The sequence below is a fragment of the Haliotis rubra genome, unplaced genomic scaffold (assembly GCF_003918875.1).
Source record: "Haliotis rubra isolate DU_JTF1 unplaced genomic scaffold, ASM391887v1 Scf217, whole genome shotgun sequence".
Taxonomy (NCBI): domain Eukaryota; kingdom Metazoa; phylum Mollusca; class Gastropoda; order Lepetellida; family Haliotidae; genus Haliotis; species Haliotis rubra.
This window is the reverse complement of record NW_025766192.1, coordinates 874,415-893,643: the sequence shown is the minus strand read 5'-3', so window position 1 is coordinate 893,643 and position 19,229 is coordinate 874,415. Positions and strand designations below refer to the sequence as shown.

The window sequence follows — 19,229 nt, the reverse complement described above, 5'->3', positions numbered from 1 at the left end:
CTCTGTTTCTAATAATTGCTTGTGATGTAATTAGTTTTTGTAAATATCTTTGGAGAGGGGTTATAAAAGTTGAAAGAACTTATCCCCGATCCTTTTCACATTGTGAATAAAATATGTTTGAACTAATGTTCCAGCAATATCACGACAGGGGGACACCAGAAATGGGCTTCACACACAGTGCCCATGTGGGGAATCGAACCCGGGTCTTCGGCGTGTCGAGCGAACGTTTATACCACTAGACTACCTCTTAAAACATAAGATTAAGATCATGTGACCTTGCGGGCCAGTCCATGTGTGAGCTGATCTAAACAACATCGTAAACAACTCTTTCTCGGGCATTATCATCCATAAGAATGACGTTAGGACCTGCTAGTTGTGCCAGAGGAATGATTACAGGTAGGTTTACACCGACCAGGGTGCATGTGTGAAGAGTGGAGCACATTCATGCCACACATTTTGCATGTTGTTTCTGATGGTGGTTGTGTTCGGGTGATGCTGTCAATGTTATCAGATAAATCAATTTGACAGTCACTTAAGGTTATGCATTCTTTGAATATTTACCTTTCAGTATCATGTCGGCAACAATTGCTGTCGAGATTGATAAAGATCTTACACTGAAAATACTTGTTGCTTAATTTTTTGTGAGGAGTATATATGGCGTGTCGCTAAGCAGTGATAGCCGCCATTCACTGCCGGGGTCAGTATCGTTGAAAGCGTTAACGCAGCAGACCCCGGGAACCAGGCTGGGATCCCCACAAAACATTATTCTGGCTCTAACATACCAGTCCTGGTTTCATTCCATCAAGGCACGGTAACAACAAATACCATCCTTTAACACCTCTTATTATGACTGTCAGCGGGTCCGATATACCGCTGTCCTTGCAGACACAGTATCCACTAAATGGAATGGTCTTGTAGGGTGATTGTGTTGGTCACGGGTGTCCGGTGTGCCCAAGGGACGCGCCACCCGTGAAGATCCGGGTTAGAACTGATCTTCAGTATCCATGTTTGTCGTAAGAGGCGACTAAGGGGATCGGGTGGTCAGGCTCGCATGTCATCCTATCCCAATTACGTAGATCGATGCTCATGCCGTTGATCACTAGATTGCCTGGTCCAGACTCGACTATTTACATTCCGACGCCATATAACTGTAATATTGTTGACTCATTCACTCGCCCAAGGGGCGCAAAGCTACACAGCGATTTGCAGAGCCTTAGACGACCGATATACCTATTAAGATACAAAATAACGCAGAAATGTGAGGCTTTCAAAATCAATTTTATTAATCATACAGTAAATATACGCAAACATGTAGCCTGTATCTTGTGACCTTGAGTTCAAAGGGCAAATAACCCATCAGTGCCACGTGTTAACGCGTTTTTCATGTGTACTTTGTGTACAGTTTACATATGCTGGTAATGAAGCTGCTATATACGTAGCCGCATCCTTGAGCTGCTCTAGTCTGTCTCCCAGTCCCTGAAACATTATTTTCCGTTCCGGCCAGCCCTTACTGTAAGGAGGGGCGGTGGGGTAGTGGTTAAAGCGTTAGCTCGTCGCGCCGAAAACCCGGGTACAATGTGCGAAGCCCATTTCTGGCGTCCCCCGCCGTGATATTGCTAGAATATTGCTAAAACCGGCGTAAATCCATACTTACTCACTTACCTTACTGTAAGGTAAAAGCCCTAAATGACAAGACGCGATTTTCCTCAGGTTCTCAGTCTCCCATCTCACTGGAGCTCCTTTTCAATTTAAGGGGGTTCCCTGTTTCTATGAAAATTATATATAACCAAAGACTATGCGTTAGTTACACGCTCCCTGTAAGGAGTGACTGTGATTTTCGCTAAAGGGACTAGGAGCGGTAGCATAGCGTAATTTCATATGTACGTACGTATACATGAGCACGTAAGTGCATGAATCGTCATCCTCGATAATCTCCATGGCCCTGTTCCTCAAAGCGATCGTTGCGCTACGACTGTCGTAAGTCTATGTTAAAGTATGGGAGTTACGATCATCTTAGGGTTACGATCGCTTTGAGGAACGGGGCCCAGGGGATACGTTACGATCACTCTCCACTATACCCTGGATGCATCCACGGCTTGGCCCGATGATTTTATTACCTCCCTAGGCTGGCTTTTTATCCAATCAGGTGTCTACGCTGGGAAGTTGAGCGAACCAATCACAACTCACTTTCGCTTCTTAAATTATCTAACCGTTTAAACTTGGCAACACAATTGATGGACAGGTACCCTGAAAGATGTAGGAGTTCTTTTATATATATTTTGAAAGTTTCAGATCTGTCAACTTGTCTGCATTATTTCCCCCAAAATTTGAGAGGTACGGCGAACAAACCTTCGCGACTGCGACCTTTGTTGACACTGGCAAGCTAGGATGTAACGGCGGCTTAGCTGATTGGCTGCTGTGAGAATGCGGAGCCAGCAAGGATGATGAATCGTTAACCCACGATGACTGTAACACTAACTATCCGCTTCCCAAACACTTCCTTTCAGATTTATCTACATGCATTTCCGATCAAGATCCCAGATCAAGATTTTCGCGGCGCACAAATCAAACTGGAATCGACAGGGTATGAGTTTTAGCCGCTAATGGCGGGAAACGGCCTTAACCGGTCCGATTTCCAGTCAATGAGTAAATATATTGTGGCATGATCTAACATTAAAGTACTCGTGCTTAAAGACTGGTGTCTCAGGAAAAGAGTGAATGAGTGAGTTTAGTTCGTTTGTTGTTTAACGCCGCACTCAGCAATATTCCAGCTATATGGCGGCGGTATGTAAATAATTGAGTCTGGACCAGACAATTCATTGAGTAATAGTATGAGCATAGGAGCGGACCTGACCACCCGATCCCGTTAGTCGCCTCTTACGACAAGCATGGGTTACTGAAGATCAATTCTAACCCGGACCTTCACGGGTTAAAATAATGCGGTCTTAATCGGTTCGATTTTCCGTTGATGGGTAAATATACTGTGGCATGATCTAAAATCACAGTACTCGTGTTTGAAGACTGGTGTCTTAGGAAGGGAACCATGTTGTTTTGTCAGCAGATAACGACGTGATGAAGCAGATCTGGACAGGAGATCTGTCAGGAAAACAGGCGTGAACATCACACTCGTTTGAAGGAGCAGCACAGGGATACGGGTACTGTAGCTGGCTAGTAAGCCGAATATAATGTTATTTATACCTTATTAAGGCAAGCACGTCATTAATGTCAATGTATCTCCATAAATACAGATGAATGTTTGCAAACCCGATCTTCCATATCACCATAGTTAATCTGAGATGACACAACAGACCAGCTGTAGTAATATGAAAATAGTTCGGTGTTCCTTATCTTCTTTTGAGTAGTATACATATACTACTCACACTTTGCTAAGGATCACAAAAATTCCCAACTTTACTTAAACATAGATTTATAATTTGAAATTGTATCCATTTAAAACTTGATAAATAATAATATGGTAACACTTCTTTAGGCAAACAGCCACTTTAATCTAATCTTATGCACTTGATACATGAATAACCATAAAAATGGTTTTCATGGCATCAATCAACCATTTTGCAAATCATGGAACGAGTCATTGACATGTAAACAACACCTGTCAATAGCAGGTATGGGATCCACAAGATGCAGTGACATACTGAAACCTAGGATCCATGCTTACAATAAGCTTAGGTATTTAAACCAAATTAGACCCCCAATCATAGTTTTCTGTTGAATCAATAATCTGATCCTTAGCAAAGTGTGAATAGTACATGTTAGGTCCTTACAAACAGCATATACAGTCTAGGTTGTGTCAAAATATATCTTGTAATAATATAATTTTGATCAGCATTGGTGCCACGTCAAGTTTAGCACTAGCCCATGCGACGTTCCGTCCCGAATCCATCAGACAAGAGCGAACCTTTCTTTTTGCCAAGTTCTGTAGAGAGAATAATCTAAAGTCGTCGGGAAGAAATTTCTCGAGCTGGTCGACATGGTGAGGCGATAATAGATAGGGGGAACTTGACTTTGGCTTCCCTGACATCAATGCCAACCTCATCAATATCGGTAGGAATAATTTCGGCTCAAGTGATCGAAATATGGACAGAAATAGTTCCAAGTTTTCCTCGTCAAGTGTGTAGCCATGGGCTAATATCACAGTTTCAACCATCTTGTAGTTAGCTATGTCATTCTCCTTCGCGGCCGGATGGCTTTGAGCAAGTTTGGAAATGGCGTCTTTCACGACACAGTGATCTTTGTGGTAGGTTCTCGCGCCATAGTTGATGAGTTCCTGTACCATTGTGACCTGGCCCGCGTTGATAGCTTTAGATATGGGCAGCTTTCCTTTCCGATTGACCACGTCCAGCTTTGCTCCATGTTTGACCAGCTTCCTCAACAGTGACACCTGCCCATAGCTTGCTGCTACGTGAACGGGGGATAGTCCATCATTGTCCAGTACGTTAGTCCTAGCGCCAGCGGACAACAACCAATGCACACATTTCGGCCGATTGTAAACGACGGCCTTCAACAAAGGGGTCCTTCCCCAGGCGTCAACGATTTCAACCAGAGCTTTGGCTTGCAACAACAACAAGAGACATTCTGTAGCGCCTGCTTTGGCAGCTGTGTGCAGCGGAGTTTCAGAGGAACTGTCCTGGAGATTGGGATCGGCTCCTTTGCTGAGGAGATATTTGACCACGTAGCCGTGGGCATTGGCAGCAGCTGCGTGTAGGGGCGTGGTCAGCGTTGTCTCGCACTGTATTTTGGCTAAACCTCCTCGAACGCATGAGTATAGCTTTCGGAGCTTGCCGATGTCCCCTGTTTCGGCGGCCTTAATCACCTCCCGCGCGAAGGCGGTGTGGGTTTGGTTTGGAACTGAGACCCGACCTCCCCACCAGAATCTCCTTTCCGTGAGTGTCTGGCCCGCATCCTGCACGTTCCCCATCATAGAGAGATGGGGGCGGGGGGAGTGCCACATGTACGTCTGTAACAGACAAGAAAACAATAAGTTAGGAAAACAGATTTACAAAAGATTTGCAGAGCTTCAAGTACCAGCTTCTCCTTCCACAAAACGATCTTAGAACTACGACATGCGTAAGTTTATGTTAACGTATGGGAGTTACGATCAGCTTAATGCTAAGATCCCTTCGGAATGGGTCCCTTTCCACAAAGCGACATTAACGCTAAGGTGATCTTAACTCGCACACTCAGTGAGTGAGTATGGTTTTACGCCGCTTTTAGCAATACTCCAGCAATATCACGGCGGGGGACACAAGAACTGGCTTCACACATTGTACCCATGTGGGGAATCGAACCCGGGTCTTCGGCGTGACGAGCGGACGCATTAACCACTACGCTACCCCTCCGCTGGGTGCTGAAATCGTCTACGGCACGGGTACTTAATATGGTGTGTTCCAATATAAAGACATACGGACCCTCGCCAAAATCAGAATACAGAACAGTCTCGGTACCCTCCAAGTCAGTCGAGTCCATTTTCCCGAACCCGAAACCGAAACTGGTTGTTGTTGCACCGGTTTGCCTGATTATGGGTGCATATTTAGGTTCGTGATGTACTTCGGAATACAAGACTTCTATGCGTACTTCACTGGGTATTCTTTTATTATATAGTCACCAGATAATCCAGTGATCAACAGCATGAGCACCGATCTACGCAACTGGGATACGATGTCATGGGTCAAGCAAGTCAGCAAAATTGACCACCCTAACCCTTTAGCCGCCTTTTACGACAACCATGGGTTACTGAAGATCAATTCTAACCCGGATCTTCATGGGTCTCTGTTATATAAAGCAGGTTGGAATCTCATACAAGATTCAGCAACCCATGCTTGCCCTTAGAGGAGGGATCGGCGGCCAGACTCGCTGATTTGGTTCACTGGCTGACTTCCGGTGCTCAAACAATATCTTCCATATTCGCATTAAAGAGACGATTTAGGGCACTGTTCAGTGCCGAATGGACTCGTTTAAGGATACCGATTTGTGTTCATAATCTGAGTAGGGTACATCTGTATATACAGAAAAGTTCCTGGGGTGCATTTGTCCTATCCGTGCCGATGACCCCTTCGGTCATACTTAACATTTGACAGTCGATTCGTTACGATCCTTTTGTCTAATGGGGATATAGCTGGTTGGTTTGTTGTTTAACGCTAATTGGGATAGGATGACATGTGTCAACCACCCGATCCCGTTAGTCGCCTCTTATGACATGCATGGGTAACTGAAGACCAAGTCTACCCCGGCACGGGTGAATGTGACTATAACCACCGTCGCGTGCATGATTTGTTTAATGCTGAGTGAGTGAGTTTAGTTTTACGCCGCACTCAGCAATATTCCAGCTATATGGCGGTGGTCTGTAACTAATCGAGTCTGGACCAGACAATCCGGGAATTGGGAACCGATGACATGTGTCAACCAGGTCAGCGAGCCTGACAACCCGATCCCGTTAGTCGCCTCTTACGACAAGTATGGGTTACTGAAGATCAATATTCTAACCCGGACCTTCACGGGTAAGGCGTTTTAGAGCTGGAATATTGCATCAAACAGAAGCCAACCAATCTCTTGCTTATACTTCAATCAGTATGTCTCTCAGTAATCAGGACTACGATTCATAGTTTGATGCCAATGTTCAACGGTATACTTAAAGTGGCATATGCTCATAGAAACGGAACCGCCTCCGTGGTGTAGTGGTTAGAGCGTCCGCCCGGAGAGCGGAAGGTCGCGGGTTCGATCCCCGACCGCGTCATACCAAAAGACGTTAAAATATGGTACTTGTTGGTCCCTGCCTGGCGCTCGGCATTAATGGGTACAACAAGGACTGGTCGGCTCGGAGTCAGTATAATGTGCCTGAATGGGGTATTCATGCTTCACTGCGGCATGGTATCTCAGTGGGCTAGCACTATAAAACCAGCTTCAGTCTGGGCTAGTACAAGCAGCCGCACGTACACATACACACGCATGCACGTCGTCATATGAGCGAAATATTCTCAAGCACGACGTTAAACCCAATTTCACCTCACCTCACCTCATAGAAACGTCACCGAAAACATATCACACACATTATACTCAGAGGCCACGACGAGACTGCATGGAACACGTTAAATGTGGTTTGATAGCCAAGTAATATCTAGTGTGAATAATTTGTTTCTTATTTATCGTCGCTCTCAGCAATATTACAACTATACTGGACAAAAATAGTCAGGGATATATGCAAATTTTGAAATTATGAATAATGATCTATTTATTCATTGACACACTGATAAAGTACCAATCATAAAAAAATACCAATATCCCTAACTTAGTTTGTCCAGTATGTATGTGAAGGGTCGAATTTGGACCAGACAAACATGTGACTGGGATCCATGCAATAACAATTCCGAGAACCTGACTACCCCATCCCGTTAGTGGCCTTTTCCGACAAGCGTGGGTTGTTGTATACCAATCTTATCACTGAAAGACAGATCTTTATTATGTAGCTATAGGTGGTCAGTCGGTCCTAGAGCTTGGTCAGTTGAATAACCTCTCACCTCAACACTATGTGCTGAATATGATTGAACATACAGCTATATTTAGCTATTGAAGTACACGCGAAGAAGAACTGCATGTTAATATTTTTAACTGACTGTCTGACTGAGATTTGGTTTTACGCCGCTTTTAGCAATATTCCAGCAACATCAGAAATGGGCTTCACACATTGTACTCATGTGGGGATTCGAACCCGGGTCCTCGGCGTGACGAGCCAACGCTTTAACCACTAGGCTACCCCGCCGCCCCTAATATTTTTAACACTCAACTGGAGCTTCCACGCAGTGATAACTGAATTATGTGCAAGTCTTATAACAGCATCCTAGTTTTTGGCCCTGTTTATATCGCTTGACTCCTAAAGAAAACTGTGTCACCATTTATCTCGACTTAACGAGCTGGCATGAGAAGGCACTTACCAGAAGCGTCCTACATTTTGAACTCTGTAGGTTTCAACGCTGCCCTAGGCAAATTTCAGTTCAACGACGGCGGTCTGTAAATATTATAGTCTGTACAAGACAAGCCGGTGATTGTCATCATGAACATCGACTTACGCAATCGGGATACGATGACGTGTGTGAACAACGTCAGCCAGTCTGACCACCCGAGCCCATAAGACGACGGTACAGCCAAGCATGAGTGGCTGAAGGCTACCTTCACCCAAGCCGTTACGGGGAGACTGGTATGAGTGAGTGAATGAGTTGGGTTTTACGCAGCTTTTAGCAATATTCCAGCAATATCACGGCGGGGACAACAGAAATGGGCTTCAAACATTGTACCCAAGTGGGGAATAGAACCCGGGTCTTCGGCGTGACCAGCCAACGCTTTAACCATTAGGCTAGACCACCGGAGACTGGTATGAGTGAGTGAGTGAGTGAGTATGGTTTTACGCCGCTTTTACCAATATTCCAGCAATATCACGGCGGGGACACCAGAAATGGGCTTCACACATTGTACCCAAGTGGGGAATAGAACCCGGGTCTTCGGCGTGACGAGCCAACGCTTTAACCATTAGGCTAGAACACCGGAGACTGGTATGAACATTTAACAGTTAAATCATACCTACGAGCATATGTATGAAGGTGGGATTTCGCTTGATGATAGCGGAGAAACAACATGATGAAGTATAAAGCAGTAAATATGTACTCAACCAAGTACACGTATTTCAGCAATCTACAGCCAAGAACGGTATATAAACTGATACGTTCCGTACTGACATAAGCAGTGGAAGTAGGATAATCAATCGAATGAAAAGAATAATAACTCATACATGTGATGTTTTTTAACAATCTGATAAAAAAATTAGGAACAAATATTTAATTGGTCAGTTCAGTAATAAATGACCAATGGACGTTAGACAAATGAGCGGATGAAAAATTAAGAACTTCAACATGTACGATTTATTTTTATAATACAATGCCAGATAAATATTAGGAACAGTGATTAAATTGTTTTGTTCAGTATTGAAACGAGCAATGGACGTATAAAAAGAGTATGAAAACATAAGAAGGCAACATGTGCGTGTTTTTCATGATCGAGATCGATGGCGAGAATAAAAATGATAATTAAATGGCATAATTCTGAAATGACATAAGTAGTAGAAGTGGGACAAATGAACGTTGGTCAAACTCTCATCATGAATGAGGATGATATCAATACAATCAGTCCCCACACCAACAAGTCGGTGTGTAATACCCTGTGCTGTGAAAGTAAAAGTCGGAGTATCACACAAGTAAACGTACGACGGAAGACAAACCTGCATTGTTACATCCATGACGAGTGGTAGCCATGTGTTCCTCAGGCGATACAACAGTTACCTATGAGGACTGGCGTGACCTCGCTGCATTGTGACGTCACTGAACATACGTGACCGACGTGTGTACCAGTGGGTCATATTCACACCCAGAGTTCAATGCGACCAGCATAGTACCACTGCCACAGGCAGCCGCCATGTGACGATAGTCACATCTCAGTCCATTCAAGAAATTGCATCTGTTTTACACCTGTTTTTGCAATGTAAACATATGTAAATGAAAGCATTTTTCATGTGCTGTCATTTTTTCACGTGCTGTCATCGAAGCCCCACGGAGAGTTGGCGACAATAACTTCACTGACTGACTGACTGAGTTTGGCTTTACGCCGCTTTTAGCAATATTCCAGCAACATCACGGCGGGGGACACCAATAACTTCACACTTTTGTGACACGCCTCACTCAGAGTCACTGTCACAGCGGTAGTAGCATATATATGGAAATATCTAAAACAAAACTGGGGCAGATACAGAATTTTGAGAAGGGTGGGTGGTGCACACTTTATTTTCACGAGAGTTTCTATGGTCATTTAACAAACATTCAGGACAAAAGGGGGGTGCGCACCCCTGCACGCACACACACACACGCACACAAACACACACACACTGGATCCGCCTATGCAAAATGTAAAGAGAAAGGCTTGCATTAAGCCTTTCGGTTCTTATTCCAGAATCAGGGGCGTAGCTACCATTATAAATAAGAAAAAAGGCCGGGCTAAAAATGTTGGGCAAGCCCTCAATCCTATCTAAATACATGTACATGTATAAACCTTTGCAACCTATCGGGCTTGCACGAAAATAATGGCTTGCTCCGCGACTGAGAATATGCGCGTTTACTTACTAACGGAAAAGTTCGTTCACGCGATATGCAAATAAACTTTGGACAGTAATAGAATGCTGAGTCACCACGGCGAGAGTGTGCCATATTGACGGTCACGGTGACCCTTTGCACGTGGCCCATGATATACATGCTTGTTTACACGACATGCTTTCTTGTTATGTAAACAAATAGACCGTGCTTTCGCACTTCGCCCCCTCCATCTGATCATATGTGAAACACAAATGAACCCGTTTGCCAGTTGCCCGTCATGACGAACTCATTTAGATGTGTATTCATTCACAAGTCAGCTACTGTAACTCGTTCAACAAGGAAACATATATTAGCAACGACCCTGTGAACATAGGTATGCGACTCTGTTGCAGTCAAAACTAAATCCGAAAACTTAATCTTAAATGATCTCGTAAAGGCTTCGTTCGCTTTTTGACTCAGCAATTTTTCTAACTGTATGGCAACGTCCGTAAATATTGTACCCTGGACCAGACAATCCAGTGATTGACAGCATGAGCATCGATCAAGTCAGTGAGTGTGAGTTTAGATTGTATTTAGTTTTACGCCGCTTTTAGCGATTTCCCAGCAATATCATGGCGGTGGACACCAGAAATGGGCTTCATACTTTGTCTCAATGTGGGAAATCGATTGCAGGTCGTCGGCATAATGAGCGAACGCTTTCACCACTAGGCTACCCCACCGTCCCCAGTGAGTCTGACCAACTGACTTTGTTAGTTGGTTTGTTAGAGACGAAATATAACCAATAGCGTCACGGGTAAAACTTGTAACGTGAGTGAGTTTAGCTTTACGGCGCACTCAGCAATATTCCAGCTATACGGCGGCGGTCTGTAAATAATCGAGTCTGGACCAGACAACCCAGTGATCAACATCATGAGCACCAATCTACGCAATTGTGATACGATGACATGTGTCAACCAAGTCAGCGAACCTGGCCACCAGATCTGTTAGTCGCCTCTTACGACAAGCATGGGTTACTGAAGATCAATTCTAACCCGGATTTCACGGGTCAAAACCTGTAACGAATGAAGGTGTTATCACGGGTTTCATTCACGTTAAATTGCTGCCAAACAGGTGCGCGTGTTGTCCACCTTAAAGCTATGTAATTGTGTAACTTTTTGAGACATTAATTTACAGTGTGCGAAATAGCCACTGGCCCGCTAACCCGTGGCTAGTAAGAATACAGTCGGGCCAGTAAAACTCCAGTCACTAGCCCGACTGGCTAGTGAATTTTCATAGTCATTTTGTAAATATGTCACTCTCTCCGACTTGTTAAGTAATAATACACTTTTAAATCATGCAAGATTATGACCTGATAAAAAAAATTCTTCATATTAGCAGCTTGATGATGAAACCCGTGCCATGCCGACAATATCTTATTCTCATCTATTTTTTTAATCATTTGCTTAGTTTCTACATTCAAATTTCAGGCTACTGACTTATTTTGTGGGCTAGTAACTTTCAGGCATACCTAGCCCGACTGGCTAGCAAAATGTGGAAACTATTTCGCACACTGAATTATTTACATGGTAAAACCCGTCTGTCGAAAGAGCTTCGAAGTCTTATTTACACAACGAGATCTTTTAAACAATGAAGTCAAATGAGATACATAATTATCTACACACTAATGTCTTCTTTCGCGTCGCCTAAGACATACACTACAATGGTGTCATCTTTCCTATAATTTCATGGCACGTGGAGCCTAGTTCTCTGTTAATGACGCATCTACACAGCAGGAGATTATGGTTATCTAAGAACATAATGACACATCAAATACGCCCACTCTCATGTTGTACAGGTTCATTATTTCCTATATTTGTGATGTTACCAAAACGAAGAAGAGGAGAAGAGACCTATATAATAGCTAGTTCAAGTTCATAAGTCATTGTTTCATTTCCTATCAATCTACTGTAAAAGAAACACTCAGATAGTCACACAATCATTTATTCGAGGTTATTGTATGATATTAATATATATGTCAGGGTAGAGATTGCGATCTGGTGGAATCGTAGATTCTACCAGTAGAGATTGCAATCGGAGTCTCTACCAGTAGAGATTGCGATCGGAGTCTCTACTGGTACAATCTCCGATCCTACTAGTGGAGATTGCAATCGGAGTCTCTACCAGTAGAGATTGCGATCGGAGTCTCTACTGGTACAATCTCCGATCCTACTAGTGGATATTGCAATCGGAGTCTCTACCAGTAGAGATTGCGATCGGAGTCTCTACTGGTACAATCTCCGATCCAACTAGTGGAGATTGCAATCAGAGTCTCTACCAGTAGCAGAACTTAAAAACCATTCAATATTTCCTCACCAAACTTGACACATAGATTGGTCTGGTGGTGTACTGGTGCCTTTTAGTATTTTTGGAATTCTGAATAAAATATTTTTCGTGTTTCCATGGCAACAAGTTGGACTCGACTGAATTTGGTGGTAATGCTCTTTTCCGGAGCAGAACTTCAAAACTGTTCACTATTTCTTCACCCAACGTGGCACACAGATAGGCCTGGTGGTGTACTGGTGCCTTTTGGTATGTAAGAGGCATGTCAATCCATCTCCAGCAACCCTGTGCTGGTTGTAAGAGGTGTGTCAATCCATCTCCAGCAACCCGTGCTGGTTGTAAGAGGCGTATCAATCCATCTCCAGTAACCCGTGCTGGTTGTAAGAGGCATGTCAATCCATCTCCAGCAACCCGTGCTGGTTGTAAGAGGCATGTCAATCCATCTCCAGCAACCCGTGCTGGTTGTAAGAGGCGTGTCAATCCATCTCCAGCAACCCATGCTTGATGTAAGAGGCGTGTCAATCCATCTCCAGCAACCCATGTTTGATGTAAGAGGCGTGTCAGTCAATCTCCAGCAACCCATGCTTGATGTAAGAGGCATGTCAATCCATCTCCAGCAACCCGTGCTGGTTGTAAGAGGTGTGTCAATCCATCTCCAGCAACCCATGCTTGATGTAAGAGGCATGTCAATCCATCTCCAGCAACCCGTGCTGGTTGTAAGAGGCGTGTCAATCCATCTCCAGCAACCCATGTTTGATGTAAGAGGCATGTCAATCCATCTCCAGTAACCCGTGCTTGATGTAAGAGGTGTGTCAATCCATCTCCAGCAACCCGTGCTGGTTGTAAGAAGCATGTCAATCCATCTCCAGCAACCCATGCTCGATGTAAGAGGCATGTCAATCCATCTCCAGCAACCCGTGCTGGTTGTAAGAGGCATGTCAATCCATCTCCAGCAATCCGTGCTGGTTGTAAGAGGCATGTCAATCCATCTCCAGCAACCCATGCTTGATGTAAGAGGCATGTCAATCCATCTCCAGCAACCCGTGCTGGTTGTAAGAGGCATGTCAATTCATCTCCAGCAACCCATGCTTGATGTAAGAGGCATGTCAATCCATCTCCAGCAACCCGTGCTGGTTGTAAGAGGCGTGTCAATCCATCTCCAGCAACCCGTGCTGGTTGTAAGAGGCATGTCAATCCATCTCCAGCAACCCTTGCTGGTTGTAAGAGGCGTGTCAATCCATCTCCAGCAACCCATGCTGGTTGTAAGAGGCGTGTCAATCCATCTCCAGCAACACGTGCTGGTTGTAAGAGGCGTGTCAATCCATCTCCAGCAACCCATGCTGGTTGTAAGAGGCGTGTCAATCCATCTCCAGCAACCCATGCTGGTTGTAAGAGGCGTGTCAATCCATCTCCAGCAACCCGTGCTGGTTGTAAGAGGCGTGTCAATCCATCTCCAGCAACCCGTGCTGGTTGTAAGAGGCACGTCAATCCATCTCCAGCAACACGTGCTGGTTGTAAGAGGCGTGTCAATCCATCTCCAGCAACCCGTGCTGGTTGTAAGAAGCGTGTCAATCCATCTCCAGCAACCCGTGCTGGTTGTAAGAGGCGTGTCAATCCATCTCCAGCAACCCGTGCTTGTTGTAAGAGGCACGTCAATCCATCTCCAGCAACACGTGCTGGTTGTAAGAGGCGTGTCAATCCATCTCCAGCAACCCGTGCTGGTTGTAAGAAGCGTGTCAATCCATCTCCAGCAACCCGTGCTGGTTATAAGAGGCACGTCAATCCATCTCCAGCAACCCGTGCTGGTTGTAAGAGGCGTGTCAATCCATCTCCAGCAACCCGTGCTGGTTGTAAGAGGCACGTCAATCCATCTCCAGCAACACGTGCTGGTTGTAAGAGGCGTGTCAATCCATCTCCAGCAACCCGTGCTGGTTGTAAGAGAGCGTGTCAATCCATCTCCAGCAACCCGTGCTGGTTGTAAGAGGCGTGTCAATCCATCTCCAGCAACACGTGCTGGTTGTTAGAGGCGTGTCAATCCATCTCCAGCAACCCGTGCTGGTTGTAAGAAGCGTGTCAATCCATCTCCAGCAACCCGTGCTGGTTGTAAGAGGCGTGTCAATCCATCTCCAGCAACCCATTGGGAGATCGAGAACACCCCGGACTACTGTCTACCCTGGCAGAATTTCTTCAACCTAATCAGTGGTACATTAGGAAGGGTGGATGTCCATCAGATGCCGTTATTTGAAAATATCCACGGTAGTTCTTGTCTGATTGTAATAAAGTATCCCAGCAGTGTAGGCTTTTTCAGTTTTCAAATGTTTGGATGGTATAGTGACTGATCCAATTTTATTCTATTTCTGTGTTTTTTACCTCAGTATTTGATCATGTAAAAATATGATGTCTACGTATGCTATGATATCAAAAACACACATTTGATATATTTGAATCCAAAAACTAAACCCCAATTTTCCATCGCAAAATAAATCTGAAATTTTACTTAGGCACATAGGTATATACAGTACACAGCAAATGCTTATATATATTTCTTTTATAACAATGAAGTTCAGTTCGTATCCTCAAAACAGTCTCTGCCCATAAGGTTTTTTTTTCAGGTAATCAAACTTGCATGCAATACAGCGATTACTACTCTCTTGCTGTAATCCTTGTTTGGTGGTAAACCTACACATGTTATTTGTCATCATTCACTTGATGGTCAGTTAATGAATTTATAACAGGTATAATTAGTGATAACACCACTCAGATTACCCGACAAAGGTTCCCATTTGGCATTTCTTGTGTCTGGAGTCAATACTCATCATTATAAATTGAGGTCTGATGTGGCAAATGTATTACATCTTATGTAATATGTGCATGGAAGTGCAGTAAGAGGAATTATCAGCTGAGTTACAAAACAAACATCGATCAAAGGATTAACCGATAACACGCTGATTGATTAATTACTTTTATCTTGCACAGCGGATTTGTCAAAAGGTAGTGTTTACGTATGTAGATTTACTAATCTATACTGAATACACCCTGTCGTGAAATGCCTGTATAAAAACAACGCCCTTCCTTCAAAGGATTAACCGCCAATACATTGATTGATTGCTCATTATTGTCTAACTAAATTACTTATTTAAGGAATGGTGGACATCATGCAATTTGTTGCCAGGTGTGTTAGGGTGACCAATGGGACTATACACCAATGTGAAAAACCTGAAACGATAGATCACTTTTTCGCATATTAAACTGTTAAAAGACACATGACATGGAACAGGATTCTTTGTCAGCTGCAGATAAATGGCATCTCATTCCTTTATGTGGATATTAATGGATACATTCCCCGAACAAGGTAATAGCCTGATATTGTTGCTATAACTTTAGTCTTTTTTAATCTTAATATTTGCATTTTGTTTTTATTTATTTGTTATGGCATTCAACAGAATCATTTTTTTGCCGTGAAGTGTAATGAGACAGACAACATACACTAGGTTGCACTCAAGGCATGTGTGTGAAATATGATACACGTTTGCAATCTATAAGATGTCTAGATATTACAATGATGTCATAAATTCACTAAATATAAGCAGATTGTGTGCATTTTATTAAGTTTCAAAATGCATACAAAGATGATAATAAACTAATTAGGTTATAAGACAAAATATAAAGACGTACATTGACTTCGTTATTTCAGTCCTAACATTTTTTACCACTGGCAGATGGTTAAACTTAAAATGTTTTCATTTGTTATCAAAATAATGCCATTTAATACAACATTCAGATTGATTAGTAGTGAACCCAAGCTCACTACTCTCCCCAAGACTCCCCATGTACTCAGTTAGCCTTACCTTCACAGGGATGGAAAGAACTATAAAATTGCTAGTGTACTCCAGTACAGTGGCACATGTAAAGTCAATTGCCCTGATAATTTTTCCACTATTCCGACCGTTTTCTTGCTGATTTTTTAAATAAACATAATTAACATTGGAAAGTCAACTGGACACCGGTACAGTGTGATATACAAATTTGCTTGCGCAACAGAAAAAAACACTGGACTTGGACGTCAAGCAATGGGTTATTTCCACCCCTGTTTCAAAACAATGCTATTGTATCAGACTTATCACCAAATTCAAGGTCAAACTATTTCTTAAATCAAATTGTACATCCATTTACGTTAACATTTTTATTAAGTGACAATTACTATAAAATCAAAATTTTCCATCAAAATCAGCATGTTTATCAAAGTGAATATTTTTTTTATAAAAAAAAAAAATTATTCATCAAAGTCTACATAATTTTACAACAAAATCAACATAAGATTATCGAGTAAAAAAGATTTCATCTTTGTTGATCAGTCAATACTTATACTATCAATTGCGCATGAGGGTGGCGCAGCAGAGGTAACGAACCAGTCATGAATTCTGGGATATCATCTGGGTACTCACTGGAGAAAAACAATAACAAAAGCAACAACCAGTCCACAGAAATTGCTCTGGATCAGAGGCCATTTAAAACCTAAAAGGTTTCTAATTATACAGCACCAGAACACAATAGAACTATGACTTTCAGTGGCATTTAGAAGTTGTACATTGATGTCCAAGATATTTTTATGGATTAAACTTCTTATTAATTTATTTATTAATTTGATTTATCTCTTCTTCTACGACCAAGTGTGGAAACGTGCTGTAGGCTAAGTTGAATCAAATCTTGCTGGCCTCTGACCCGCCCTGACCTCTGCCCTCACTCCGACATCAACACCTGTCAATCATCTCTGTAAGCGAAATTAAAATTAATAAGAAAAATAATAAATTAATAAGAAGTTTAATCCATAAAAATATCTTGGACAATAGAACTAGGTTATAATCATGACTCCTAATAATACAACTTCCTGTTTGCAAAAACACCAAATGCCAAAAAGCAGTAACCATGGTAACTCTGAAGCAGATAGGTCCCTGCCTGTAGCTATAACAACAAACTTTTTGTTTGTTGACCGTGACCTTAAGTCCTCTATTGTCTCGAGACCTTAAACTTCAACTTTGTGAAATGTAATTTGAAAATGCTACTCGCTGCCATCAGGAGTAGTGTTACAAATGTCAAGTCTTCATGCTGTACAAGCAATACTTTCCTGAATCAGTGAATGAAACATTCATAACTTGACCTTTCTAGTGACAAACTCTCAAAATTATGATGGTAGCTTTGTTGTGTAACACCGCTCTCAGCAATATTCCAGCTGTCTTTAAATAAGTGAGTCTGGAACAGACGATCCAGTGATCATCATCATGAGCATCAATCAATGCAATTAAGATGAAAGTCAAGGATTCATTAACTGATGATGAATAATTTTACATTGATCACTGTTGATGGGATCCCTTGCTTCAAATTACTAGTGAGGCAGGCCATTATGATGCCATGACCCTTCTTAATTTGAAAACCAGACACACCTTGACCACATACAGTACCAAGCAAAGACATTGTCAGTGTCACTAGTCCTTTAGTGCTGAGTTTCTGTTTTTGGAAGTTAGGCAAAAAATGTCACAAAAAAGCCTGCATTTTACAGATTTTAATATTTTCATCAAACTTGATTGACAAACATGACAAATACTCATGTCATCTAGTGCAGTTCTTTTATGCATAGTTCATACCATGTGACCTTGACCTTATCAAGTAAAAATTGCTACTGCACATCTACCAAAAACAAGGAATTTGTAAATGAGCACTGATTATTTGTGACAGCACCGGTTGTCATACTGTAAAAAAATTGTCTAATTGTCCAACTCAGTAGCAAAGCTAATGCAATTATGTTTGATCGTCTATCATCTAATTATCTGGTAGGAATAAGTGCACTCTGTAAAGTGAACTATTCTCACATTTATGTAACTGTACATCGAGAAAACACGATTTCTCAAGCTTCCGAAGACCCTAGCTCCCAAACTACTGCTTCGATTTTTGTGCTGTATGTCTCATTTTGTAGGGAAATCTATTGGCTTGAAATATGTGCATACTTTAAGTGGGATAATTACAGTGAGTATTGTTGAATTTGCCCTGAAACATACCTGGTGTGTTGACCTCGTTACATCCCTTTCCTTTTATAGAGTGATAAGACCCCGTTAGTGACAGTACATACCTTGATGGCAGTTTTTAGCGTTACAAGCCCCTGTGTGTACATTCACATGACACAGATATTGGAGTCAGGCCACTGATAAAATATACATCAGTCCGTCTTCATGTACATGATTGAGTTGTTCTGACATGTTAACCCCCACTTGTGCATTCAATATTTGATTCCCTATATATAATATAAACTAAGTCATGCAAATGGTTGGGAAGTGTTGACGTGAAGAGGTTGAGAATGACACATGAGACATAAGAGTGACATACGTTTCAACTGTCCAGAATCGTCTGCTGAGGGACAGAGCATGAACGTGACAACTGTGCTTGCATGTTAACATCAATCAAGATGACCTGACTGATTCAGTCCCGCTGTGATAAAAGGAACGTACAGAATGAAGTTGACAAACAAACCTGCACTGTTTACCAGAGGCCGAGGACCCCCAAAGGAACATTAAGCGTTCATGGCATGCTGCAATTGAGACGTATCGTGTTATTCTAATCCACGAGTTATATCTCACCTATCTCTGACTCCTATCTCTATGAAGCAAGATGAAAAATTACCCGAGTCTACTTGCTGTGAGTGAAATCATCAGATTCAAGCGTACTTCTGGCGACAAGTACTGTTAACGACAACCATAAGTGAAAACA

General features: G+C 42.6%; 1 protein-coding gene across 4 annotated transcripts; it reads right to left on the bottom strand.

Moving 5' to 3' along the window:
• Positions 1-3,806: 3,806 nt before the first annotated feature.
• LOC124277043 (serine/threonine-protein phosphatase 6 regulatory ankyrin repeat subunit B-like) lies at positions 3,807-19,205 on the bottom strand. Of its 4 annotated transcripts, none has more exons than XM_046712701.1 (2): positions 19,143-19,205; positions 3,807-4,978 (listed from the first exon to the last, which is right to left on the bottom strand). In XM_046712701.1, the coding sequence occupies exon 2, from the start codon at positions 4,970-4,972 to the stop codon at positions 3,812-3,814; it is 1,161 nt and encodes a 386-aa protein (XP_046568657.1). In that variant the 5' UTR covers positions 4,973-4,978; positions 19,143-19,205; the 3' UTR covers positions 3,807-3,811. The 4 variants fall into 4 exon arrangements, with proteins under 4 accessions (XP_046568657.1, XP_046568655.1, XP_046568656.1 ...); XM_046712699.1 differs by lacking the exon at positions 19,143-19,205 and adding an exon at positions 18,993-19,087; XM_046712700.1 differs by lacking the exon at positions 19,143-19,205 and adding an exon at positions 18,849-18,973.
• Between the last annotated feature and the right edge of the window lie 24 nt (positions 19,206-19,229).